A 26,638-nucleotide genomic window follows, 5' to 3' on the forward strand; every position below is an offset into this window, starting at 1 on the left:
CTTAATTTTACATTGATTTGCATACCACAACCTGATTGGCACTTATATTAAGATGACAAACTCAGATTTAATGAGTATGGAAACTACAAACTGCAATACTCCAAGCTCTGCCCCTATCCATAGTGGAACCATGTTTACCTTCATTTGCATACAGGAAACTCATTCATTCATTTTCTCCCGCTTATCCGTAATTCGGGTCGCGGGCGCAGCAGTCTAAGCAGGCCCCCGCCTTCGACTGCTGCCCAAACCTCACAGCACCGTCCCTTACGGTCCCTCCTGCAGGTGGTGAGCCCACGGGAAGCATACAGGAAACTGATTAGCTTTTATATTTTAAATGCATAAGGTGTTTCAAAATTTCAGCGGTTTTCACACACAGAATGGTCACTTTGCGTAAATCTAAAAACTAGCCTAGCAAGTACTAGCTAGTCAATCCAGCTAGTAAATTCTATACTAGCGAGTGTGTAACTCTGTAACTGGGAGGTTGGTAGACAAAATTCCTGATTCTTTTGCCATGGTGAATTTTTGCCTCAGGGGCGGCACCTAAGAGCGCTTTCAATCAGTGTTCATTTGAATATTAGAGCACACCCACAATCAATTCAGCTCATTTTTACTCATTTGAACATCAGACATTGAATACATCCCAACATTTTTATTAACTGCACCAAATACTACAGGACTAACATCAGCTCTGGATTACAGTGTTTTAATGAAGTGTGGATGTAAAGAGCTGCTCATGAGTCGACTCAGCTCTCTGTAGCCGAGACTGTAGCACACGCGTTCCTGGGAGGTCTTAGGAGCTTCACGAGACTCTGCAGGTCCTCGTCTTTCAGCCCTAACTCCTTCACGAGAGAGCTGATGTAGTCGACTGAACAAGTCCTCGTCATCGATTCCCTCAGAGACGGAGACACCTCGGCCAAACTGCATGACAAGTCAAATAGAGGTCAATCAGAGGTCAATGAAAGTCTAAACACACAAAAAAACCAAAAACTTTAAAGCCCTATTCAAACGGGATCGTTTCAAAATGGTGCTCATTTCAGCCTCATTTGAATACTAGAACCTGATTGGTTCGTACAGTATATGGAAGATGGCAATTGTTTAATGAATATGCAAAATAGATACACCTCAAAACCCAACCCCTTTTTATGATGGCCTTTTTTTTTTTCTGCCAAAATTTGCATACTGGAACCTGATTGGTTCTTATACGGAAGATGGCACAAACTCATTTCATAAACATGCTGATTAGAAAGGTCTCTAATACTTTAAACCCCGCCCCTTTTAATGATGAACGGTGCCGTTTTACTTTTTCATTAGAATTGCATACTGGAACCTGATTGGTTCTTGAAAATGGCACAAGATGACAAACTCCTAACATTTCAAGGTCCGACCTTTTGCTTATATGTAACAATAAGCGGATAAAAAGTACAACGTTATGCTTTTACTTTGCTCAGATCCTGTTCATCGCTTGTAATGTAAATCTTGGGGTTATGAGCGTTTGTTTAGGCCACACCCCTTCTAACAAACACTCCTACAGATTGAAACAAAAAGTTCACATTAAAATGAGGTGTAGTAAAAAAAATAAATAAATAAATAAATAAATAATAATAATAAGCGGCATGGTTGTGTATATCATGAGGACACGCCCACGTCCAGGAAACTAATAGAAGCTGTCGGGATTAGACTTCATGTTGTCTACACGGCTGGGGGAATTATTAAAGCGGCAGTAAGAAACATTCTCTTATCCAGACTCATCCCGTAGTCTCTTTCTTTTTTTCGGATTGGTTTCCACCTGTTCTCATGTTTCAGCATCTTCATGCATTATTCGGTCTCTCAGAACAAAAGCGCACGAGCCGACTGCGAGCGCATCATCAGGTAAAGAGAGACGTGTCTGAATCATTCATGAGCGGAAAAAAAAATGCTGGCGAGAACGAAGACCTGATCAAATTCGCAACTTCGGGTGTGTTATTTTGTTTGCACAGCATTGGGTCAGGAAGGGCGGGGCTTGACTTTAGTCGTGGGACTCAAACCTACAACATTGTACATTGTTTATTTACTAAACGTGAGGCGTAAAATGACGTGGGTCGAGGCGTCCTGCGATTTGCTCACGCGCAGCACAGCGACGTGAGCGTTTTCAGACGTTTCGGTGTGGACATGCAACTTTCGGAAGCCGGTCGACAAATTAGCGTATCTGATTGGTCGGAAGGCAATTCATGTTCCAGAACGTTCCCTCGTTCTAACGCGATATCGTTTTTATGGTCGGATTGGCGAGGTTTTCCGTAAGGAGGTGTCTATTTAACGTTAATGGAAGGAGGCTCCAGTCAGCGCTTTGAACTTGAGCCGTGCACAAAACCAGCTGGTCGGAAGTGTGTGGAAGATCGTTTTCTCTCTCACCCCAGGTCTCCTCACCGCACCTACATCATTAGCCGACTTTACTAAAACCCTTGTGGCTGAATGAATCTCCACAAAATCTAGTGGAACATCTTCAGAGAAGAATGGAGGTGATTAGAACAGCAAAATGGAAACCGAATGTGGAATACGATGTTCAAAAAGCACTTATAGTCAGGTGTCCACAAACTTTTGAAAATGTATGTCTGGGGAAATACCCGAGTATGCGAGTGATCTGAAAGCCGGAGCGTTCTGAGACTCAGCCCTCGGTAAATGCTAAATCAGAGTTTTGTTATTAGGGCGGGTTCCTGAGGAGGGAATGGGGAAGGAGGGAGGTTGGAGGACGTTGGCGTTGCTCAGGTGGAATGTTTCCCATGCTGCCCTGCTGCTTCTATATCACAGATTGGCTGTAATCATGGCGAGATAAAAAAAATATATATAACAGGAGTCTCTGTTGACTCAGACGGGAGCAGCACGGAACTCTAGGCCTCGTCCGGGCCTTAAAAACACGGGGAAGCCGTACATACCATCTGTCAGAGTGCAAACAGCCTCTTGGAGCCTGCAATAACCCTGACACACACACACACACACACACACACACACACACACACACACACACACACACACACGCCTTCCTATGTTTCACTGCCTTCACTGCATTTTTATCCATTTTGCACACAGAAGCAAAAATCCTACATTCGTCATTACATATGATTTTTCCCGAACACCATATAAGGAATAAAACTCCGTATCACACTGAAAAATAATCAACGAACGAGAGACTGTAAAACCGCAACACCACTTCAAATCCCGACTCCATTAGCAAACAGTTCGCTTTTATTGCTAAAGAATAAAACGGTGTCTGTGCTGAAGCGGATTTCTTCTCCATCCCGAAGTGATTTACTCGTCTTGTGCAACATACGCGAGATTTTTTTTCCTCATTTATTATAAAAAAAGACCACTGCCCTTTTTTTTTTTTTCTTTTTTTTTTGTAACTGTTTATGGCTACATTTCTATGTATGTATATATATATATATATTGCATTCTCAATTAGCATATGTGCAAAGTTTGATGCATAAATAAAAATGTATAATTTCTCTATCATTTTTGCATTAACACTATTTGGACAAAAGTATTGGGACACCTGATCTTTCCTGCCATATGTGGTTCTTCTCCAAACAATTGTACAACATGTCTTTGGATGTGGTGTAATAAAATTTTGCGTTCACTTGAACTTGGAAACCCAAAACCTGTTCCAGCCTGAAGATGCCACTGTGTACAAAGCCAGCTCCATAAAGATCTGGTTTACATGGTTTGGAGAGGAAGTTCTCCTGCTATAGAGCTCTGATCTCAACCCTACTGAACACCTTCGGGATGAATGTGAACACTGACTGCACCCCAGACCTCCTCACCTTCTCACCTACATCACTACCTGCCTTTACTAACACCCATGTGACTGATGAACACATGTCCCCAAGTGCACGCTAAAATCTAGTGGAACATCTTCCCAGAAGAGTGGAGGGAATTATAAGAGCAAATTCGGACTAAATGTGGAATACTTATGACCGGGTGTCCGCAAACTTTTGGCAATACAGTGTATACAAAGATTTGACCAATCATCTGCCAATCAAATAATCGCCTCAGTTTTGGACATTTTGGTCCTATGTGAGCTTTGCCTTTCATGGTCGTTAGTGGGCGTGGCTAAATCCATACCAGCTGTGCTGCGGCATGTTTTCCAACATGGGAACACGAGTTTGTAAATCAGGAAAGCACTTCGGTTTGCCCTAGAAAAGCATGCACATTTATACCTTTTTGATGTTTTATACGACATTTTTACACATTTCTTCCTTTTTCTCTTGAAAGGAACGAGCGGATCGTCCATGTGCCGAGATGAAAATTCCAATAAAGCTCTGATCGTAAAAACAGGATTGTAAAGTTTCATTCATAATACCTCGTATGCTTGTGTACACATCTTTATCACTGTGATTAAAATCAAGAAGACAAGCCTGCGCTCTCTCCCACACACACACACACACTCGGGTGTAATAGCTTTACTGATTGGGTGTTCCTGCAGAGAAAACAATGCTCCCTGATTTCCTCGGCCAGTTTTCCTTATAGTCCCGCACTCCAGCTGCTGCTCAAGCTAGCTCTCACACACACACACACACACACACACACACACACACGAGTGGCCATAAACTCTAATCAGCCAATAAACCTTTTCACCAGATAAAGAAAAACCCAAATGTCACGGCCAGTTCCATAATCACACGGTGCACAAACAAGTTCATTTGAAAATAAAATTCCAGAACTCGTGTACGAACCGGGTCGGTCGGATCCGAGGGAATAATCAGGTGGCAGTTAAGTAGCCGTGGCCTGCTCGTTCTCTCCCTACTCAATGTTATTAATTATAATAATATTAATAATAATAATTATTATTATTAATACAAACACGGCTATAGAATTTTTGCAAACTATAAAAACTTTTACAAACATTATATATACACAAAAAGTAAAAAAAAAAAAAAAAAAACATCCATGAAAAGATTAAAGATAGAAGATAAAGAAAAAGAAAGAAAAACATTTTAAAAAGTAACAAAAAAAGATCAAAGATCAAAGATGTAATTTAAATAAAATAAAAATAAATAAATTAAAGAATTTAAGCGTAAAATGTGATTAATATAATAATATAATATAATTAATATAATAACATACCTCATATTTATTATTTTTAAAACCTTCGTACTGCACAATGCAAACTAAAGCCTCATGCACTCTGATTATTTATTTCTATAAAATAATAGGCCACAAAATAAATTATTCATAAAAAAAAAATTATCCACTTACCTTCCTCATTTGCATACCCGAACCTGATTGGCTCCTATCTTTAATGATGCAATAACATGCTCACGGTGCACGATCAAAAAAAAAAGTTCACCTTTTAAACTCAGGTCAAAGGAAAAAGTACTAAATGCTGTGAACAAACACAAGGAATTCAGTATTTCTGATAAAAATCCAGAGGACTTACACTGAAAGCAGAACGACGGCAATCAGGGTCCATTCAGGAGGCTTGTGGATGATGTTAACGTTTGTAAATCTGGAAAAAACAAGAAAAAAAAAAAAAAAAAAAAAAAAGACATTGCTGTTTAATCATCATCATCATCGTTTCTGTTGCCAGCATCCTGCTTCCCGCTTCCCATATTCAAACTTCCAGAAATGGAAAACGATAAAAGTAGTCCATCTTTTATTTGTTGGCAAAAACTGACAGAACGGATTTATAGCTATATACTAATTTAAAAAATAATAATTAAACCAATCAGTGAACGGGTCCAACCCCCCTTGGTATTGATTGACAGGTTTACAAACAAATCAAAGTAAAATAAAACAAATTTAAATAAATACCAAAAACACTTTATATAATAATAATAATAATAATTATTATTATTATTATTATTATTATTATTATCATTATTATTATTACTACATATAAAATAAAATTATACCAATAAATTTTTTTTTTTATATTCGTGTAATATTCTTAATTATTCTAATTATTATTATTAATTTTAACTTTTTGGTAGTCAATAAAATATAAATAAAAAATAAGCTCCCAAATTCTGAACATATTGATATAAAACTAAATATAAAAAGATATATATATATATATCATATAAAAAGACAATAAAAACTATAAACAAAAGAAATAAATGTAAAATGTTCATTTTCATCTTCAATAAATAACTTTACTAAGAAAATAAAAATAAAAAAATATATATTTTTTTAACATAATATAAATATTGATTATATTTTGATATTTTGACAGATTATATTGTGGTTGAGTGCAAAAGTTTGTACACCCCATAACAAAAAAAAAAAAAAAAAAAAAAATCTGGAAAAAGTAGTTCTTCCTTCTATTTTAATTAATTGATTGAAACATTTGCACTCTGGCATGAAAAAGCGCTCCAGTCTTTTTGATCGTATCCCTTCAGGACGTTTGGTTCCAGCAGAATGAGAAAAGCGTCCGAGGCGGCGTGGGTTCGCTGAGCCGCTCCGTTTCAGCACCTCTGATTGGTGTGAAGCCTTTGTGTGCACGGCTCAGATTTAGTGGCCCTTCACAGGAGGAGCAGAATTCCAGGAAACGCCTCGGTGAAGTGGCCCTTCAGGGGCACCGTAAATCAGCTCCTGAGAGCGAGACGCAACTTCCTGTTGACAGCAGCTCGGGCGTCTCGCAAAAGCTCGGAATTTCGTCACAAAGATTTGCTGTTATAATAATCTCCGTTCTTCTGGGGAGACCTTCAACTAGATTCTGGGTTCTGTGATTGGGATGATTTGTAAAGTCAGGGGTTCTGATGTAGGTGAGGTGAGGAGGCCTGGGGTGCAGTCAGCGTTCACATTCATCACAAACGGGTTGAGGTCAGAGCTCTACAGCAGGTCGCTCAAGATCTTCTATCCCATGGAAAGCAGATCTTCATGAACAGTTTGTGAAATAACCACATGTCCCTGGAAAAGGGATAATTGCGGGCTCTGGGCTACTGATCGGAATGTCGGAAGTCCCCTGTACCGCCAAGCTGACACTTTTGGGGGCCTTGAGGAATCTCATGAAAAAGTTACAGGAGCTTTAGGAGCTCCAGAGATGGAGATATGTGGAGATGTGAGAAACTTGCAGAAGCCTCTGCTCATTTCAAAGAGCTTCACCCACCTGAAGGTCCGGAGGACGGAGTTAATATCGTTGATGATCTCGCTCATGGTGACACCCAGAGGCCCGATGATGTCTTCGAGACTGAAACACACAGCAGGACGTTGATGTTCAGATGTCAGGAACGTGTTACACTCATTAATATAAAGAAGACCAGATAAACTGATGATTTCAGACCTTCTGCACAGCTTCTTCACAACGATGCTTCTCTGGATCGCTCGCTGACGGCGAGAGTCGACCAGCGGCAACGACGGGACGTTCTCGTGGTCCTGAAAGATCACAAACAAAACACACACACACCATTCAGGCATGAGATGATACACACTGTAGGTGCACCGTGGTGCTGTGCCTCCAATGGTTTGTAAAGAAGCACATATCGGGTGTCCAAATACTTTTGGCCAGATGTTAATGTTATATGTATAAACAAACAAAAAACACCTTATCGATGTCACTGGTCCCTTAAATGTTTCCTTTATTTATAATTACAAAGAAAAAATTTAAAAAACAAAACAAAAAAAAAAAACCTGAATATTTAAAAAATTAAAAATTTCATATAAAATAAGAATACATTTTTTGTTTCAATAATACAAATAAAAGAATAAAGGTTTATGCACAAAAAAAATGGAGAAAAATCAAAGAGAAATAAAACAATTTTAAAGGAAAAAAAAAATTCTAATAAAACTAAATGCTCATTAAAAACTAAAACTAAAAGAAAAAAAAACTTATAAGCAGATTTTTTCCCCGTAGAAAAAGTATAAAAAAAAAGGTAGAAATATTCCAATCAAATAAAACCCAACAACAAACTATAAATTCTTTATAACATTATGATATATAATATACCACTTTGTGTATATATAAATATATATTAAAAATATATAAATATAAATATAAGCGCCATCTAGTGTTCAGGGTAATAAGGACCAGGCCACTCGAGTGCATGGACAAAAAAACCTCCTATTTTTAAATAAAAATATTTTTAACATCCTGCTCTCCAATAACATGTCCATTCTACATCATTACTGTCTGACCTGCAGTAACCCCACTCCCTCTTTTTCTCTCTTTATCTGGAACATTCACACATTTCTGGTTTCCAGGATTGGCATTAAAGTTAAGGAAATCCTCACACACTTGCATAGCGCCCTCGTGTGGACTCAGTCAGTAACAGCAGATCTAAGCTAAATCTTCCAGGCAGTGTGTTGTGTTTGCTCACCTCAGTGTGCGTTTGGACCTTCTCAGGCAGGACACACTCTCCTCGGTAAAACTCGTGCACATGAAGCTCCAGCATCTGCGTCTCTCTCCTCAGAGTCTCGTAATCGGGTGCTGCGGCAGAAGCTGCATCTCCTGAACACTTCACCTTCTCTACGTCCTCCAGGTCGTCTTCATCCAGTTCCTCCTCATCGCCGTCGCTCTGTGGCTCGGCCTCAGCGTAGGTGGTGGAACCTGGTCCATACAGGAACCTTACAGGGTACAAACCCAAAAGTTGAGGTTTTACATGTAAAAATGAAAGCTCGGGCAGGGCTTCGTTTCGTGGATAGGTTTGTTTATTTTAGTAATTAAAATTAAAAAAATTGTGCAATTCGTGTATAAAATAAATTCAACACACAGACTGAAGTAGTTTTAGTCTTTGGTTCTTTTCATTGTGATGATTTTGGCTCACATTTAACAAAAACCCTCCAATGCACATCTCAAAAAAATTTCAATATGGTGACAATCATCTCATCGACTCAAAACATCTGCAAAGGTTCCTAAGGCTTCAAAATGCTCTCAGTTTGGTTCACTGGGCGACACAATCATGGGGAAAACTGCTGAGCTGACGTTGTCCAAAAGACAATCGCTGACACGGTTAACAAGGAGGTGAAGCCACAAACATTCATCTGCTGATCACAGAGAGCTGTATCTGAGCAGGTTAACAGAAAGTTGAGACGAAGAAAAAGACTGAAAGAACCGCAGCCTTGAGGCTCGTCAAAGAAAAAGCCATTCAAGAATTTCGATGATCTTCACAAGGAATGGACTGAGGCTGGGGTCAAGGCATCAAGAGCCACCACACACAGTGGTCGTGTTCCTCTTGTTAAGCCGCTCCTGAACCACAGACAATGTCAGAGGCGTCTTACCTGGGCTAAAGAGAAGAAGAACTGGAAACCAAAGTCACTGCACTCGCATAAAGCACCAGAAGTTGGTTAAATGACCATGGGGTTGGTCTGCTTGACTGACCAGCAAACTCACCAGACCTGAACCCCATAGAGAATCTCTGGTGATGTCAAAATGAGAAACAAGAGACCAAAAAATGCAGATGAGCTGAAGGCCACTGTCAAAGAAACCTGGGCTTCCACACGACCTCAGCAGTGCCACAGTCTGATCTCCTCCACGCCACAGTCTGATCACCGCCACGCCACAGACTGATCTCCTCCACGCCACAGACTGATCTCCTCCACGCCACAGACTGATCTCCTCCACGCCACAGTCTGATCTCCTCCACGCCACAGTCTGATCACCTCCACGCCACAGACTGATCACCTCCACGCCAGAGTCTGATCACCTCCACGCCAGAGTCTGATCACCTCCACGCCAGAGTCTGATCACCTCCACGCCAGAGTCTGATCTCCTCCATGCCACAGTCTGATCTCCTCCATGCCACGCCCAATTGAGGCAGTAATTAAAGCAAAAGGAGCCACGACCACGTATCAAGTTCAGATACAGTAAATGACTTTCCAGAAGACCAACAAATCACTCAAAGAAGTTTTTTTTAATTGGTTTTATGAAGTTCTGATTTTTTGGGTTTTTGTTCATCACAAGTAAAAGAAATAAACACTTGAAATATATCAGTGTGTGTGATGAATCTATATAATAAACCAGTTTCACTTTTTATATCAAATTACTAAAATAAATCAACTTTTTAATGATATTCTAATTTATTGAAATGCAGCTGTATATGATAATTGATCAATCAGGTAAAGATTTCTTTCATTTTTTTTATTATTGAATAAATGTAATTTGTACCAATTTGATCTGTTAATAAATGTAATTAATTTAATAAAAAGTATTGCATTAATTTGATTTGTTTATATTGTATACAATATTATTTTATATATTATTTAAATAAAACAGGGAATTTATTAACTTTTTATTAAAAAAAATTTTATTTTAACTGCTCACATATAGACGCACGTTCCTAGCTGAACTTGTAGGAAACGTACCTCGCGGTCTCCTCGGTTCTCCACTCCATCAGCGTGCGTGTGAGACATTCCATTAGGCTGAGCGTGACCACTGGAGCTTCGGCTCTCGTTCTCCCGGAGCTCTTCAGCAGATTCCGGAGTCCGGCGGCGGTTTGTTTACTCATCCCCACTCGGGAGATGTTGAGGCTCGTTCCATCCGAGTCTAAAAGAGCGACCTGATCTAGAACATTGCTGGTTTCCTCCACTGATAAGGAGTCACTGATTGCTTGAGAGACCTGAGCACCATCGCTGCGCGTTTCTCTCTCGCTCCTCGCTCCTGATGTTTGAGGGTCACCTTCACATGTTTGTTGTTTGTCTCCGTCCTGTCTGGGCAGATCGCCCCAGTGAACATGTCTCCTGTGCTGCTGCTGTGGTCTGGACACCACGCTGGACACGAAGCCCTGCTCCTCCTCCTCCTCTTCCTCATCATCACCACTTCCCTCACCATCACCGATGCCTCTGTGAGAACCGGTGCTTTCTGGGATCGAATTCTCGATGTCTGACGTAGTCACATGTCTGTCTGATAGCTTCACCTCCAGACCTGAAGTACCTCTGAGTGAAGAAGAGAGAGAGCAGCGAAGAGGAGGAGAGAGAGCAGCATGAGCACTGCAGCCCGTATACATACAGATTTTACAGAAAGGTGGAAATAAAATTACGTGCACGTACCCATCTCCTTTCTTCAACAACTTCACCTCAGAAGGTCTGGATGAGAGAGAAAGAGAAGAAAGAGCGAAGTGATGGATGGCTCTTCCACTCACACCCTTCGAATTAATCCCACACACTCTTAAAGGAATGCTAACCAATCCCAATTGCTCCTGGAGGAATTCTTACCAAGATCATCATCTCCTCAACGAATTCCAACACAACCCCTGCAGACCAACCTCAACCAAAAGACCCCTACCCAAACGATCCTTTCCTCTCTCTAGAGGGATCCTGTCTGCTCTCGAGGACGGAAGTTCTGATCACCCTTTCTAGGAGGACTTCTGACCAAACCCAAGTTTATGGAAATGATCTGCTTTCTCATAGCAATTCTGACTAAACCATCCAGTACCAGGAGAACTTTCTATATATATATTTATATCGTCCTCAACCTCTCTCTGGGTTTCAGGGTCACATCTTGACTGTGAGAAGATCATAAACAATGTGCATGTAAATCACTCTACCTCTCCTCCTTCCTCAGCCACAGCGGTGATTTGGAAATCTGGACCTCCAGATATTTCGAAGCTTTGTAGCAGAAATTGCAACAGAAGCACTGAAACATCGGGAAAATATTTTTATGATAAAATATATAAAAAAATATATATCTATGGATATTTCATTGCGTTCCTTTAAACGTTCTTCACCTTGCGCTCTGTGATTTCATACACCTTGTTGGTCTTGGTGGAAATTTTAAACCGTTGCCTCGGAACCTGGAATTTATACAGAAATGTAAATACCACAGGAGATAAATGGATTATAGAAATATATATTCACACACAAACAATGTGGACAAAAGTATTGGGACACCAGACTTTTCCAGCCATAATGTGGTTCTTCCTTAAAGGCTTTAGAGACCAAAACCTGTTCCAGCAGGACAAAGCCCCTGTGCATAAAGCCAGCTCCATGAATGGGAAGTGTGTGGAAGATCTCCTGATATAGAGGTCTACTAAAAAACCTTTGGGATGAATATAAACGCTGACTGCACCCCCAGGCCTCCTCACCTTCTCACCTACATCAGTACCATGACTTCACAAGATCATCGTGGATCATCTTCCCGGAAGACTGGACATTATTATAACAGCAAATAGGGTTTAAATGTTGATGTTTAAATAGAGCACAGGAAACATATCTTCAGGTGTCCACAAACTTTTGGCCAAACATGAAACGAAGAGGGGCTTCTACTTACGTTAACGAGTTTGTTGGAGCAGACTGGGTACCCACACATTTTGGCGATGGAACGTTCCTCTACCGCGTCTCTGTAGTTTGCTGGTGTGATCAGTCTTGCCTGGTGAGCAAGTATCATCACCTTCCTCATCATCATCATCATCATCATCATCATCCCAGAAACAGAAATCGCAGTCAGTTACTTACACAGTCGACCAGGAACTCCTCAGTCATGCTGTCGTCCAGGAGCCTCTCCACCACCTGAAGAGCTCTCCTCTCCAACTCAAGCCTCTCCCTCAGACTCTCCTTCAAAATCTCCTTCCTGACCAGAAGGTAGTGGAATTTACATCTTTAAACCATTAACAAAGCCTATCCAATCACTACCTACTTCCTACTTACCTTCTACCCACCTACAATATTTTCTCTCTTTTCGTTCATTCCTTTCATCAATATCCAGTATACCAGAACGGGATGTTTTTATGGATTACTAATCATAAGGTTAGTGGTTCAAGTCCCATCATTGCCAGGTTGTGGCCCTTGAGCAAGGTATTTAACCCGATCTGCTCCAGAGGTGCCGCCTACCTGCCCCTGTGCTCTGACTCCTGCTCCAGGCAAGCTGGGATATGTGAACACTTACAGCACTGGCTCTACTGTTAACACTCTGGGTTCCTGATCTGGTCAGGAGTTCAAGACCCAGTGCTGCCACTGCTGGGCCCTGGAACAAGGCCCCTAATGCTCGTTGCTCTGGTGGACACAGGGGATATGTGGAAAAGGGATTTTCCTGTGCTGGTGGGTATATGTGATAAATAAAGGCTGGATGGTGCGTGTTAGAGCAGGGAAATACTTATATATGTGTATATATAGAGGATAAGGATAAAGAATATGTGTTCTGTATATGTATGATGGGGGAAATAATCATTACCTTCTGGCCTCCTCTTCAGCAGACCTCCTCACCTGAGCTGCTTTTCCATCTGGAGTAATCACAAGGGTTCAATTGGATTATATATATATATATACACACACACACACACACACACACACACACACACACACACACATATACACACATATACACACACACACACATATATATACATATACACACATATTTACACAGTACCAGTCGAAGGTTTGGACACATCTTCTACTTCAGTGGTTTTTCTCTTTCTTTCTTTCTTGGAAGACTTTGCACACTCTTTTCATTATCTCATTCCAGTCACCTGGAATTAAATGATAATTTAGTATCAGTAATAAATAAGTACTGATGGATCTTTTTCCTTAACTGAGTGTTTCTTGCTATAATATGGATTTGTACATTGGTTGCAGTAGCACTAATGGGGCTTCTGGCTCTGTAGTCATTCTTTCCTCTACACAAGACATCTGATGCTCTAAAGCACATTAAGAAGGAAGGAGACGTCTTGAACTTTTCCAGAGTAATTCCAGGTGACATCATCATGCATCCAGTGCGAGAATACCAGGAGTGTGCACTTTGGACTAAAAATATCGAACACATTCTGAAATGTTTAACAGGTTTTTTTGGTTTTCTACACAATTCCAGACGTAGTTTAGATTCCTCAGTTTTAATGTACAATGTTGGAAATAATTGCAAAAAATTAAGAAAAACCACTGCAAGAAAAAAAGTATCGAAAAAATATACCGGCGTATACAGTTATACGCTTTATTTTATTAAAGTTAAAAGGTTAAAGTTGTCAACACTCCCTCCGAGCTGACCTGTTTTAGCTCTGGACACGCGAGCTCGTCTTCTTCCACCGGCGTCCATGCTTTCTTTCCTCCGTCAAAACAAAAATCCGCCTCTTACTTCCGGGTTCATCACGTGTCTACGGCAAGCGCCATAGGGACAAAAATGCCCCGAGATGCGTGACTGGTAGCTAACCGTCAATGGTGCTCAGGACCACAGTGACACAGCGTCCGGCTTCCAGAGCAGCTTTCTTCTCTTAATGTAGGTTATATTAATGTTTATATACTGATGCTCTCGTCATGTTTGTTGGTGGATTATATTTTGGAGATATTGACTGGTTTTCTGTGCACCAGACTGCAACCTGCTGGATTGTTTGCTAGCTGTGGATTAGCAGGAGGCTGAAATTCACATCCACATTCAGATCAGATCTGATTTACCTTTTAATATCATTTATTTATATATTTTTTTTTGCACAGAAATCACACATTGTACGAGGTGTAAAACTCTTATCTTATAATAATAATAATAATAATAATAATAATAATAATAATAATAATAGTTATTCTAGCTGTGAAGCACTGGAGAGGATATCAAGCAGAAGAAATAAAAAAGTTAATTATAAATAATAATTAAAATATGTAACAGTGAGAATATATTAAATTAACCTCTCAAATAATTCTGAAAAATAAATAAATAAAAATAGTCTCAGGTTCTTTTGTTGCAATAATTAATACAATAATAATAATAATAATAATAATAATAATAATAATAATAATAATAATAATGTACATTTACAAAAATGTTTTTGATTTTTTTTTTATGTAACATTTAACACCAAAAAATAAATTGCTAGGTGTTTTTTTTTTTATATTAATAAATAATAATTCAATAATAAATGTAACCCCATAAGCAAATTTTTGAATGCATTTATTTATTGAAAATATACCAAATAAACAGGTAAATAAAATAAGCATAAAAATATTTTTTTTAAAAATTTAAGTGGCCAAAAAAATCGTTATGCGCTACATAATAAAATACTTTTGGTGTGTAAAAAAATCCTGAATAAAAATTTAATAAAGACACGATATTTAAATGAACAATAATTACATTAAGAAATTAAGAAAACTAAATAAATATATTTAAATGTACATATAATAGAAATAAAATCTTTTTATGCTACTAAAAATGGCAAAAAATATACAATAAAAATAATTTCAATTCTTGCTATTTACATTTTTTATTATTTTTTTTTAATTTAGGAAAAAAAGATAATTATTGCCATTTCAGAAGTGAAGAGAAAAGTGATGCTCTTTCTGTAAACTGGGACTGAAACTCGAAGACACTGCAGGTGAGCTGTTACACACACACACACACACACACACACACACAGAGAGTGTAAAGTATTTGTTTGTGCAGGTGATCTGGGTCTGAGAGCACAGAGATGCAGTAAGATGGCGCTGGAGCAGTTCAGTGATGTGGTACAGAGATGCGTAAGAGCACACGAGTCCGTTTGTTTGTTTGTTTGTGCGATTTCTCCTCGTCTGATTCGTTTCTTCTCCCTGCAGCAGCACGTGGAGGATGAGAACTTCTCTCCTGCTGACTTCGACGTGTTCCGTGCGGCGGGGACGAGCTGCATCGAGCAGGGACACGGCGCTCACGTCCTGAGCGTCGTCATCGACGAGAGAAACAAAGTGAGCCGCGGGACGGAACCACACATGACGCTGAGACGTGACGTAAACCCTCGTGTTTTATTTGTTCCGCGTTTATTTTGCGTGTGTCACAGAGCGTCGTGCGCTGTATGGGGTGGAACCTTCTGGAGCCGTTAGTCAAAGTTCTGCTGAAAAAGCAAGAGAAGAACCTGCAGCACTGTCAGGCCATCTTCTCTCACTTACTGCAGGTGTGTGAGTTCTCCTCACGTCAGTGTGTCAGTGTGTGTGTTACGGTGACTTGAGGTTTGTGAGGTGTGTGTGAGTGAGACGGCGTGTGTGTGAGTGAGACGGCGTGTGTGTGAGTGAGACGGCGTGTGTGTGAGTGAGACGGCGTGTGTGTGTGTGAGACGGCGTGTGTGCGTGCGTGTGTGTGTGTGTGTGTGTGTGAGAGACGGCGTGTGTGCGTGTGTGTTGTGTGACAGTGACTTGAGGTTTGTGATGTGTGTGTGGTTTCAGGTGTGCAGTCCTAAAGAGCTGGTGATTGGTCTGCTGGAGCAGGTGGAGGAAGTGGATTCTGATGCTGTGACTGAAATCATCACACTGCTGCTCTCACCGTTACAGATAGGTGAGGAACCGTCTTTCTGGAAAGCGCTGTCTGCTCTTGTTTCTCTCGCTCATCTCGTTCCTCTCGCTCCTCTTGTTCCTCTCTCTCATCTCGCTCATCTCGTTCCTCTCGCTCCTCTTGTTCCTCTCGCTCCTCTTGTTCCTCTCTCTCATCTCGTTCCTCTCGCTCCTCTTGTTCCTCTCGCTCCTCTTGTTCCTCTCTCTCCTCTTGTTCCTCTCGCTCATCTCGTTCCTCTCGCTCCTCTTGTTCCTCTCTCTCCTCTCGCTCTCTGTTGCTCCTTTTGCTTCTTTTGGTCCTCTCACTCCTCTCATTGTCTGTAGTGCTGCTGAAGCTGGGGAAGAGGAAAGCCTCGACTCTGGGCATGGCTCTCAACACCCTGCTCAGTCAGGTGGCCAAACTTCCTGTTCCTAAGAGCCGAGAGCAGGAGGAGGACGACGTGTTCGGTTTGTGTCGCTGCCTCACGGCTCTGTCACACTTCATCCGACCCTTCGTGGAGGAGATCAAGGAGAACATTAAGAAGCATCGCACCGTCTCCAGGGACGACGAGCTCCGTGTGGAGGTCCTGAAATTGTAGGTTTGGACCAAACCATGTATCCTGACTCAGGTTACTTTCAGCTGGGGGCGGGGCTTATTTCAGGGCCGGAAAATACGAAAAAAACTCATTATAATAAATCTAATGAAATCAACGCATGGAAACATGATGACAGCAGGCAAATCAATTAATAATCATAACGGGGGCGTGGCTTATTTCAGGGCCAGAAAAACTTTAACGCAAGCTTTAAATGATGACCATCACATGGAGAAATGATCAGTAACATGTTTTTTATTCTCAAACTGTGTGCAGTCTAGAAAAAACGCATTTTTGAAGAAAAGAGATAATTAGTGCTATGCTAACAGACCTGCTCGTGCTCTTGTGGTTCCAGCTGTATGAAGAGTTTGAGCGAGCCTCTGCTGGACGTCCAGCTAAAGGATCCAGACACGATGGAGACGTCTCCTCTGAGAGACTTCGCTACAGACATCCTTGTGAGAAACACTGCTTCCCGTCTGGGCTCAAATCAGCTCACGGCTTATGAATAATATTAATAATGACATCATCCCTCTCTCCTCTCCTCTTTGTCTTTTCTTAAATTTTTCTCCCCACATATCTCTCTCTCTCTCTCTCTCTCTCTCTCTCTCTCTCTCTCTCTCCCCCCTCCCCCTGTAGGTCACTCTGAGTAGTATCGGTGAGTCTCTCCTGGACTTGTTGTCTCACAATCTTTTGCGGAAGCGCGACATTCCCGGGCTCCTGGAGGAGGAAGTCCGATATCCGAAGGAGTCTCTGGCCAGCTTGGCTTATTTACTGTTTGTGCACCACATCGCCGTGGACCTGTTTCCTGCCGTCCTCAGGTACACAACGTTCCAGATCTTTTAGAACTTCATCTTCATCATCATCATCATCATCGTGTTGTATTGTTTTCTTTCTCCAGCCCAGTGTTTGTGCTGCAGTGTAACATGGAGCATGTGGAGCTGTTACTCAGCAGGTAAGCAGCACCTCAGGTACTGGTACTCAGGGATTTTTTTTTTTTATCTTTTCTCCCCCTACTGAAGTGTGTGTGTGTGTGTGTGTGTGTGTGTGTTTCCGTAACAGAAATGAAGAACTCCGGTTAAAGAAGGGACTGGTACGACTCAAATCCACACTTTTATCCATCCTAACGTACGCCTCGCCTCCATAAATTACCCACAATCCTTCACAGTGTTGCTGTTTCCACCGTCAAGCTGAATTTGTGTGTTTTTGTTGTAGAGGTTCTTCGTGGGTGGAGCTTAGAACTAGACCATGGTACTGATAGTACAGGTGGTACTGATAGCATTTCAGGCACTGATAGAACTGATAGTATTAAAGGTACTGATAGTACTGTTAGCACTACAGATAATGATAGTACTAATAGTTACTGATGGTACTCCAGGTACTGATAGTACTAATAGTAACGTTTAGCACCACAGGTGGTAATAGTACTGTTAGTACTACAGGTACTGATACTACTGAGTGTAGCAATAACAGTACTAATAGCACTACAGGTACTGTTAGTACTAATAGTTACTGATAGTGCTCCAGGTACTGATAGTACTGATAGTGCTCCAGGTACTAATTGTTACTGATAGCACTACATGTATAGCACTTCAGGTACTTATAGCACTACAGATACTAATAGTACTCCAGGTACTAATAGTTAGTGATAGCACTACAGGTACTGATACTACTGATTGTAGCAATAACAGTACTAATAGCACTACAGGTACTGATAGTACTGTAATGGTACTGATAGTACAGTATATAATAATATAATTGAATAGGCGTGTAGTGGTCTACTCGTGGTCTACTCCCTGTGTAACGCTGGTAAGATCTCTCTGTACAGGAGCTGTATGAGAAGACGCTGGTGCGAGTGGAGGACAGCAGCCTGCCCTGTGACCTTCTGGATTTAAAATCTTTCCTGGATGTTCCACAGGTAGAGCAGCGTTACTCCATCCTTCATGATTCCTTATTGGGATTTTCATTACGTTACAGACACATGAAGATGAAAACACTTTAACCTGCTATGCATCATTCTACAGTGGAGCTTCAAAGCTTGTGAAGCCTCTAGTTTGACTTTTCTGCATAAATATGAAATGGAAAAAAAAGAAAAAAAAAAGCAGACCTATATTATAGAACCCGAATTAAAGAAATGTTGGGACGTTATTTAAATGTAATAAAAATCAAAACAAAAACTTTCAGATCACATGAGCCAATATTTTATACACAATCGTATACTGATCTATATTTTGGTTGTTTTTTTCCACAGGACTTGGTTCGGGTGATGACGTTGTGTCCTGCTCAGGATGTGGTATGGGTGTCCCAATACTTTCGGCACCAAAGTGTACCTGTGTTAATGATCATTACTTATTACTGTAAGGAAGCAAGAAACTGAAGTGTGTGTGTTCACAGAGGACGAAAGGACTCTCGGTTTTCCAGCTGAGCATCGACAAATATAACACAGAGGCCAAGTACAAGTTTTTCAGGCGAGTGTTTTGTTCAAAACGTCAAAAAAACAAAAGAAAAAACGAGTGTATAATATTTTTGTAAATGTAAATTTTTGTTTAGGTGCATGCTGAAAACCAGCGATCATGCCGGAGTGGAAGGATTCATCATCAAGAACATCAAGAACCAGACCGATCTCGCGTTAAAGGTACGATGTTCCAGAGTGCTGATCCGAACGTATGCAAATGACCCCACAATGCTCCGCCCACTGCTCCGGTGATGATATAAAATGCGACGTCAGAATCGGTTTATTATTTCTACTAAACCATGACGAGGAAACGCTGAAGTTGTTGTAGATGTTAAATGTTCACACGCCGTGTTTCTCTCACACACAGCCGGGTCACGAGAACGACTGGTTCCTGGGGAAACATCTCCTGCCTTTACTGCGTCAAGTCCTGAGTCTTCCTCAAGGACCAGAGACCGACCTGCTCCACAATCTCGACAGGTAACAACAATCACCAAACGTATCGATGCTCACGTTACTGATCATATCAGATTATATATTTCATCAATACAGCGCTCTGCTAACACACTGTAGGGCCAAAAGTATTGGGACGCCTGACTTTCCCACGGTAAGGGTTTTCTATTGAATCTGTCGTGTGTGTGTTGCAGGATTATGGAATCTCTGAATCTGCTGCGTTATCTGCTGATCAGAGATAAAGAATGGAGTAATGAGGTAAGACATTAACCCATTGTCTCCTCTGCAGAAGTCTGCTGTATTTCCCAGCAGGTTCATGGTGTGTGTGTGTGTGTGTGTGTGTTCGTTCTTCAGACAGGAATTTGGAGTGAGTTGTGTGCGATCGAGGAGAACTACCTGAAGCCCCTGCGCACAGGTTTGAACATGTCCCGGGCGCATTACGAGGCCGAGCTGAAGAGCACCAAGGGGAAGAAGAACAGCGCAGCAGGTCTGAGACGTCTCGTATCGCGAGTTCTCCTGAACCAGATACACGAAACAAAAATAGCTGCTACGTTTCTTTTGTTTAAGCGCAATTAAGTTTTTTTTTTTTGTGTGTCTGTATCTGTAGACTCCAAAGCGCCTGCCTGCACGGTTACCGTCGGCAACAACACGTTACCCGATATGACCCCAGAAATGCAGCTCCAGGTCTTGATTTTCTTCACGTTCTATATGTTTGTCTCTAAGTTGTTAGATGGAGGGATGGAGGGATGGATGGATGGTGACCTATTATGTAACCACATGCATGATTTTAACCAAAGGAACCAGTTTTACGATTCTGGAGAAGCACCACAGTCTCTGCACGTGTCCCTGTTCTATCCACAGCACGCTATCTAACGTTCCTCATCTCTCCAGGTTCTGCAGTCCGCGCTCTACATGTTCGACCTGATGGAGAGCGTCCTGGCCCGAATCGAGGAGATCTCCGCAGCCAAAGGCCAGACGTAGACGTGTACAGCTAGACGCCAATCCAGCAGTCGCCTGCACTGGAGCTTTAAAACAAACAACAGTCGTTTAAACCGCAGCAGCATAGCGAAGGAAAACGCGCTCATGACGTGGCTCTTGACGCTCGCTCACGTGCAGTAGCAGCAGATGTACTATAAATCTCACACATTGTTACTAGAATCATCCAGGAGCCGCTCGGATCATGAGACCGTTATGTTTGTGTGTTTAATGATCACTTCAAACGAGTAAAATAAAAGTACACGTGACGGGATTGACGTGCGAATGACTTTTGTGCTGAACGAATGAGCCGAATATTTTTTTAAGAGATTCGCTGAGCTGAAGATTTGCCTGTAAATATTAAATAAAGGATTTTATTCCTGGACATTTAATAAAACTGCATTTTCATAAAAGACTCATTTTGACTGATTTTCAAGCAGTTTCTGTATCACATCCAAACCATTCTGAATTGTGTTGAATTAAATCATGAGAAATTATTTACCCAGAAAATAACGGGTCACACCGTTCCTGTAGAAGTGCTGCCTCTGTTGGGCCCTTGAGCAAGGCCCTTAACCCAATCTAATCCAGATGTGCTGTATTAAGACTGGGGATATGCAGAGAAAGAATTCCACTGTGCTGTGACAAAGACTCTTACTATTAAAATCAGAAGTTATTAAAAACTGACATGAACGCTGCTACTATTGTGAGAAAAAAGTTCCGAACGCTTTGAAGTTTAAAGGAGATAAAGCAGGTATAAAGTTGTATAAACGAATGTAGAAGTTTAGCGCCTACCAGTTTGCTCCTTAGAAATTGTACCCCTAATGAGCGAATCAGTGGCGACTGTGCTGAAGGAAACACTCCGAGTTCATAAGGAAGAACCCTTGAGAGGAACCAGAAAAACATGATCTTTATCATGTGCGTTCATTACAGTTATATATGTAATAATTACTAAAAAAAAAATATATACTATGCAAATTATTATGCTAATGGATTATTCATGAGCTATTTTATAATATTTAAAAGATCAAAATCCTGATATTGACACACTTGTACAGTTTATTAAAATATTGTAATTTATTCTTATTATCATCCCGAACTCATCACACTGAACAAATAAATAAAGAGTACATACAGAACACTATATTACAAAAGTAATACACTTGTTGATTGGGATTTACCCCGAGGATAAAATCCTGTCCGATTAATAATTAATAATCCGTGAGATCTTTAAACGCCGGATGCTGCAGTGCCGAAGCTGCACTGATTCTCGTCTCCGGATTCAAATCCAAAAGTTTGTCCAGCAGGTCATACACATCATCTGGAACTCTGTCCCACCCCCTGGCGTCTGACTCCTCCGCGTTCCCCACGCCGCTCCGTTTCTCCGCTCGGCCGCGGTCCGTGGGATGACGTGAGGCCCGAAACGCCGCCGGAAGCGCCTCGTCCCCGCAGGGTCGTACCCCTCGGAGCGCCTCGCACAGGATCCTCAGGTCGAGTCGGGGAAGCTCGCGGCTGCACACCACCGCCTTGCCTGCGACGCAAAAGATCAGACGCTCAGCGCGAAAACGTCACGTAGGGGCGAAAACGTGTATAAAAGCCGGCGTATGTACCGAATTTCTTAGCGGCCTGAATGGTTTCTCTCGAGCCTCGGATCGTCATGATCTGAGTCAAGGCCATGAGGTCGTCGTTGGCTTTGAAAAACGGATACCTGCCGCTCAGGAGCGAGAGCAGGATCACGCCGGTAGACCACATGTCGATAGCTGTGTGAATAAAATACGATTTGGTCGGTTTTGCATAAATCGTTTCTACACATCAATAACAGGGTTCCTACACATCTTTTTCCATTTAAAAATGTCCGTAATTTTAATTATGCAGACTTCCAGAAAGATTCTTGAGACCATAATTAACATCTGAAATAATGATGCTTTTAATGTGTTTAGTAGCACAGTAGGGGGCGCTGTACTGTCATGGCAACTGCTGCCCCTACTCTTTCTATTACAAGTCGTTCTTTTCTTTTTTTTTTCCCTTGTAACCAAAACAATTTCTGGAACGATTCGAATAAATATATATATTTTTTTAGCTTTTAGCTTCATATAGCATAAGATTATATGAGTAAAATCTTGTACTACAAAGCATGATGATATGAATAAAGCCTTTACCCGTTCCTTGGTCAGGGCACTTGGTCAAAACTTCAGGAGCCCTGAATCCTGGAGTTCCTGCTCTTGGAGCCACCTGCTGCTTCCTGAAGAGCAGAAAAGTTTGTTTAATAGGCATTCCAATGCTTAAGCACCAAACATATGACATTTAGGTTAACAGGATTGACTGGTGGCATGGGGTATCCATCAGAAACAACATTGATAGTTGATTTGCCTGAACTTGACAAAAATCCATGCTGATAGTTTTTCCGGGTTGCGTAATACAGTACGAGAGCGGCCTCTAAAGGCGAATCACTGATGACATGCTTTTTATTTGAAGGGTCTTTTTTTATTTTTTATTATTTTTTTTGGATGGAACCGTGTACCTAGACAGGCAGACGTTGCAGATGCGGTCGGTCATGTAGCAGGTACAGGTAAGAGACGGGTTCAGGGTCACGGTTTTGGTCTTCAAATTGGCAGCAAGAGTACGTGCGGGGGGAGGACGGCGTTTCGTGGAGAGTATCTTGCACGCAATGACATTGTCCGTCTTGGTAGGTATCACGTGTCCCTAAAACGGTAACATTGCACGTTTCGGTAATAATAACAAACAAAAAATAAATAGCGCTTAACACGTAATTCGAAAAAAAAACCCCAAAAAAAACTTGTAACTCGATCCTCACTTCGGTTTTATCCGCAGGAGCTTTGGTGGGGTTCGAGCTGTTGAGGTTTCTCTCCCCGAATACGGAACGTGGCGTTTTGCAAAGCACCATGAGCTCCTGGAAAACAAAAGAGCACGTCATTAAGGGGCTGGAGATTTGACAGAGATAAGATCAAATAAATGTGTGCCACACGACGGCTCTGATTGATCGAGCTTTCGTAGAACAAATGGATGAATGAATTGGCATTTAAATAATAATGAATAATAACGAATAATCATGATTTATGCAGCACTGATGATCAGGAGGCATTCGACTATAGCAGCAGATCTGAAAAAAGTGCGGCTGCAAATCGCAGGTTTATCGAAATTAACGCGCCGCCGTTGCTATAGCGACCGCCCACTTATAGAGGGCGTATTTAGAAAAAACGTGTCACGCAGAGGCGATGAATCAGAGCCGGTGTGCTTCCACCCCGTGTGTCCCAGACGGAAACCTTGGTGTGTTTTGTGCGCGAGTTTGGACATGGCGTTTTCGTGGAAGCGTGCGCCGTGAGGACCCTCGTGTTCGGTGGGAGAGGAACTGGTGCCTGTTTCCCGTGTGATTCGTAATGAGCTTTCTGAGACTTTACCACCTTCAACAGCTCTATCTGAGTGTCTGGGGTTCCCTGAGCCAGGCCGAAGTCTACCAGGGCGTATCTGAGGACACGAGGACACACACACACACACACACACATCAGTGGTCATGTTCTATATAATGCTGTAATGCTACAATTCTGCATTCTGATTGGTCAGCAGGTGTCCATTCATTTTTTTTATAACAGCTTCCTGTAAAATCAAATGCAACCCTAAATGGATTAAGATGTCATAGGATGTTGTTAAAGGGGTGCGCATACTTTTTGTCACGCCGGTTGTACAGGAAGTTGGTGGGCTTGATGTCGCGGTGGATGATCCCGAACTCGTGGATGTGCTTCAGGGCTTTGAGTAAATGATACATGTACTGAAGCACCTCCTCTAAACTCAGCAGCTCCACCACGTCCTACACACAAAGACGTTCCAGTTAAACCTCGTTCCCTTCCACGGAGACTCACAACAACCGAGATCGTATTTATTTACCACAAAAGCCTGGTGCTCCAGGTAGGGCATGACGATCACCACGTGGTGGTCCTTCCTAAAGCAGTAGGTCACTCCCATCACATTCTCTTTGCCCCTGCGACAAAAAAAACCCCCACGTCAGCGGTTTTCTCATGAAACCTCCCCTCACATTAAACACCGCCTGTGAACGTCTCTCACCCTGCCACCGTTAAACACTGGAGCTCCGCAGCGATCCGCACCGGGTGACTCGTCGGGATCAGATGCTTCAGAGCAAACCTCTCTCTCCTCCCGTCACTCATCTGGGCTTCTCCCAGATACACGGAGCTGAAGGTACCTAATGCAGGACGAGACGTTTATTAGAAAACACTTTAAAACCATGGTGAATTAAATAATACAAATACGAAACAATAATATGATTAAACAATAATAAAGCCAATATTCAAAAATGAAAGACAATATATCGGTGTATTTTAAGTAATATTTTCGTTGAATTTTTTTGCAGGCGATTTTATTTTTTTTATTATTGTTTTTATTTATTTTGTTTTTCTTTTCTTTCTCGCCCTCTGGTTAAAAAAATAATAAAAAATAATTTAATAAAAAAAAATTAAATATTTTTCAGTAAAAAAAATGTAATTATTAATTAAAAAAATATTGAAATGATTTATTTTATATTTATTAATTTTTAAATATGTACATGAAAAGGGGAAAAGTGAAACTATGAAATGATCAATTTGCCAGATTTTCTTTTTATTTCATTTTCTTCCACCAATCAGTTCACAGTTAAAATCTTCAATAAACCAATTTGTTACATTTTATCATTAAAAATGTAAACAAAAACTAAAAAAAATTATTCCAATAAAATAAAAAAATACGCAGGTCTCTTTCTATGTCAATATTTCCAACGAATTGCGCTACGATTATATAAGTAAAAATACATTTCCTCCTGTTACTAGTTTAATTTTTTATATATATATATATATATTTGGAGATATTTTTTATTTAACGATGATCAATTTATTCTATATTCATTAAATATTCTAATATTAGTTACTGTTTTGTTTTTTGTCATGTCAGATATTTTATTGCATGGTTATCATTTAAACAAAATAAAAACTTTTTGATTTTTTTTTTTTACAAAAAAACAAACATTGGATTTTATAAAATGTCAGATATAAATGTAATATTATTAGTAGTATTTGTTAAATAAACTTATCTGACCCATCACAGATATTATAAAGTGTAAATATTAAACATAGACACACGTCAGGATGCGTCTAAAATTTGGCAGTTTTAAATCACTGAAATTTCTTATTGGATTTTTATTTTAATTAAAAATTGTGTATATAAATTATGTATGACGTTTGAAAGGAACAAGATCTTAAACCTTCTCCAATTTTGTCTGTAATCCGGAAAACTTTGGAGAGCTGTGGGACAACTTCATACAGATACTGAATGTCCATCTCAACATCTCCTGGAACATAACACACACACACACACACACACACACACACACACACACACACACACACACAATGAATACACTCAATAATAAACTCAGTATTAAATATAATACAGTTTCACATGCACTTACTGGGGACTTTTCGTTTATTTGTCTCTTTTTCGGACGGTTTAACAGCCTCACCAATGTCTGAAAGACCCTGAAGTGTCTCCATAACGAAAAAAGTCTCTAAAATAAAGAAATAAAACAATAAAGAATTTATATTCTCTATGTTCAATAGAAAGGTGCCAACATTTTTGCTCGTCCGCGTATACGCGTCCATACGCGATGAGCTGTATCCCAAATACCTAGTCGGTACACTATATTTCCTCCCTACCTAGTGTGCATTCAATATTCAATTCCATTATTTCGCTCCCTAGCTAGTGCGCACTTAAAGGGAGGTATTAAGCAAATGAAACTACACCCACACACACAAACCGCGTTAAAGAGTTTAGAATTCACTGAAATACAAATTACAACATGGAAAACATCCTCAATTTGCAATTTAAGTTTTTTCTTGTTGCGGAAATGTTTAAATAAGTCGTTAAATATCGAGAAACAACTCGTAAAACTTACGGTCCTGGAGGAAAGCAGCGCCGCTAACTAGCCGGCTAATGTCTAAAAACTCGCGCGAAAAACCCTGTTCTGGTCACGTGACTTAGATGGTACAAACAAAAGCCATTGATTAAT

General features: G+C 40.7%; 3 protein-coding genes across 7 annotated transcripts; 1 reads left to right on the top strand and 2 right to left on the bottom strand.

Annotated features, from left to right (window-relative positions):
* Positions 1-634: 634 nt before the first annotated feature.
* On the bottom strand, positions 635-14,019 carry rpap2 (RNA polymerase II associated protein 2). The gene is made up of 13 exons (XM_083525122.1): positions 13,885-14,019; positions 13,076-13,124; positions 12,361-12,475; positions 12,176-12,274; positions 11,634-11,699; positions 11,454-11,542; positions 10,957-10,992; positions 10,273-10,842; positions 8,289-8,535; positions 7,256-7,347; positions 7,082-7,162; positions 5,411-5,479; positions 635-918 (listed from the first exon to the last, which is right to left on the bottom strand). The coding sequence occupies exons 1-13, from the start codon at positions 13,931-13,933 to the stop codon at positions 744-746; spliced, it is 1,737 nt and encodes a 578-aa protein (XP_083381248.1). The 5' UTR covers positions 13,934-14,019; the 3' UTR covers positions 635-743.
* Positions 14,008-20,984, top strand: glmna (glomulin, FKBP associated protein a). 3 transcript variants are annotated; one of them, XR_014530773.1, is made up of 21 exons: positions 14,008-14,113; positions 15,112-15,200; positions 15,269-15,342; positions 15,418-15,543; positions 15,636-15,749; positions 16,018-16,126; positions 16,447-16,696; positions 17,050-17,149; positions 17,331-17,512; positions 17,593-17,646; positions 17,754-17,784; positions 18,520-18,609; positions 18,943-18,984; positions 19,086-19,159; positions 19,242-19,326; positions 19,514-19,623; positions 19,791-19,854; positions 19,951-20,083; positions 20,204-20,280; positions 20,488-20,650; positions 20,917-20,984. XR_014530773.1 is itself a non-coding variant. In XM_083525121.1 (20 exons), the coding sequence occupies exons 3-20, from the start codon at positions 15,304-15,306 to the stop codon at positions 20,575-20,577; spliced, it is 1,770 nt and encodes a 589-aa protein (XP_083381247.1). In that variant the 5' UTR covers positions 14,030-14,113; positions 15,140-15,200; positions 15,269-15,303; the 3' UTR covers positions 20,578-20,984. The 3 variants fall into 3 exon arrangements, 1 of the variants encoding a protein (XP_083381247.1); XR_014530774.1 differs by having other exon boundaries at positions 14,030-14,113; positions 15,140-15,200; XM_083525121.1 differs by having other exon boundaries at positions 14,030-14,113; positions 15,140-15,200; positions 20,488-20,984.
* Positions 20,928-26,622, bottom strand: cdc7 (cell division cycle 7 homolog). Of its 3 annotated transcripts, none has more exons than XM_083525137.1 (12): positions 26,521-26,622; positions 26,042-26,135; positions 25,835-25,921; positions 24,649-24,784; positions 24,472-24,565; positions 24,252-24,394; positions 23,991-24,054; positions 23,384-23,479; positions 23,090-23,271; positions 22,728-22,810; positions 22,179-22,328; positions 20,928-22,099 (listed from the first exon to the last, which is right to left on the bottom strand). In XM_083525137.1, the coding sequence occupies exons 2-12, from the start codon at positions 26,121-26,123 to the stop codon at positions 21,780-21,782; spliced, it is 1,437 nt and encodes a 478-aa protein (XP_083381263.1). In that variant the 5' UTR covers positions 26,124-26,135; positions 26,521-26,622; the 3' UTR covers positions 20,928-21,779. The 3 variants fall into 3 exon arrangements, with proteins under 3 accessions (XP_083381263.1, XP_083381262.1, XP_083381264.1); XM_083525136.1 differs by having other exon boundaries at positions 21,627-22,099; positions 23,853-24,054; XM_083525138.1 differs by having other exon boundaries at positions 21,627-22,099; positions 23,853-24,054; positions 26,042-26,137; positions 26,525-26,595.
* Between the last annotated feature and the right edge of the window lie 16 nt (positions 26,623-26,638).

Source organism: Silurus aristotelis (assembly GCF_946808225.1).
Source record: "Silurus aristotelis genome assembly, chromosome: 22".
NCBI classification, from domain to species: domain Eukaryota; kingdom Metazoa; phylum Chordata; class Actinopteri; order Siluriformes; family Siluridae; genus Silurus; species Silurus aristotelis.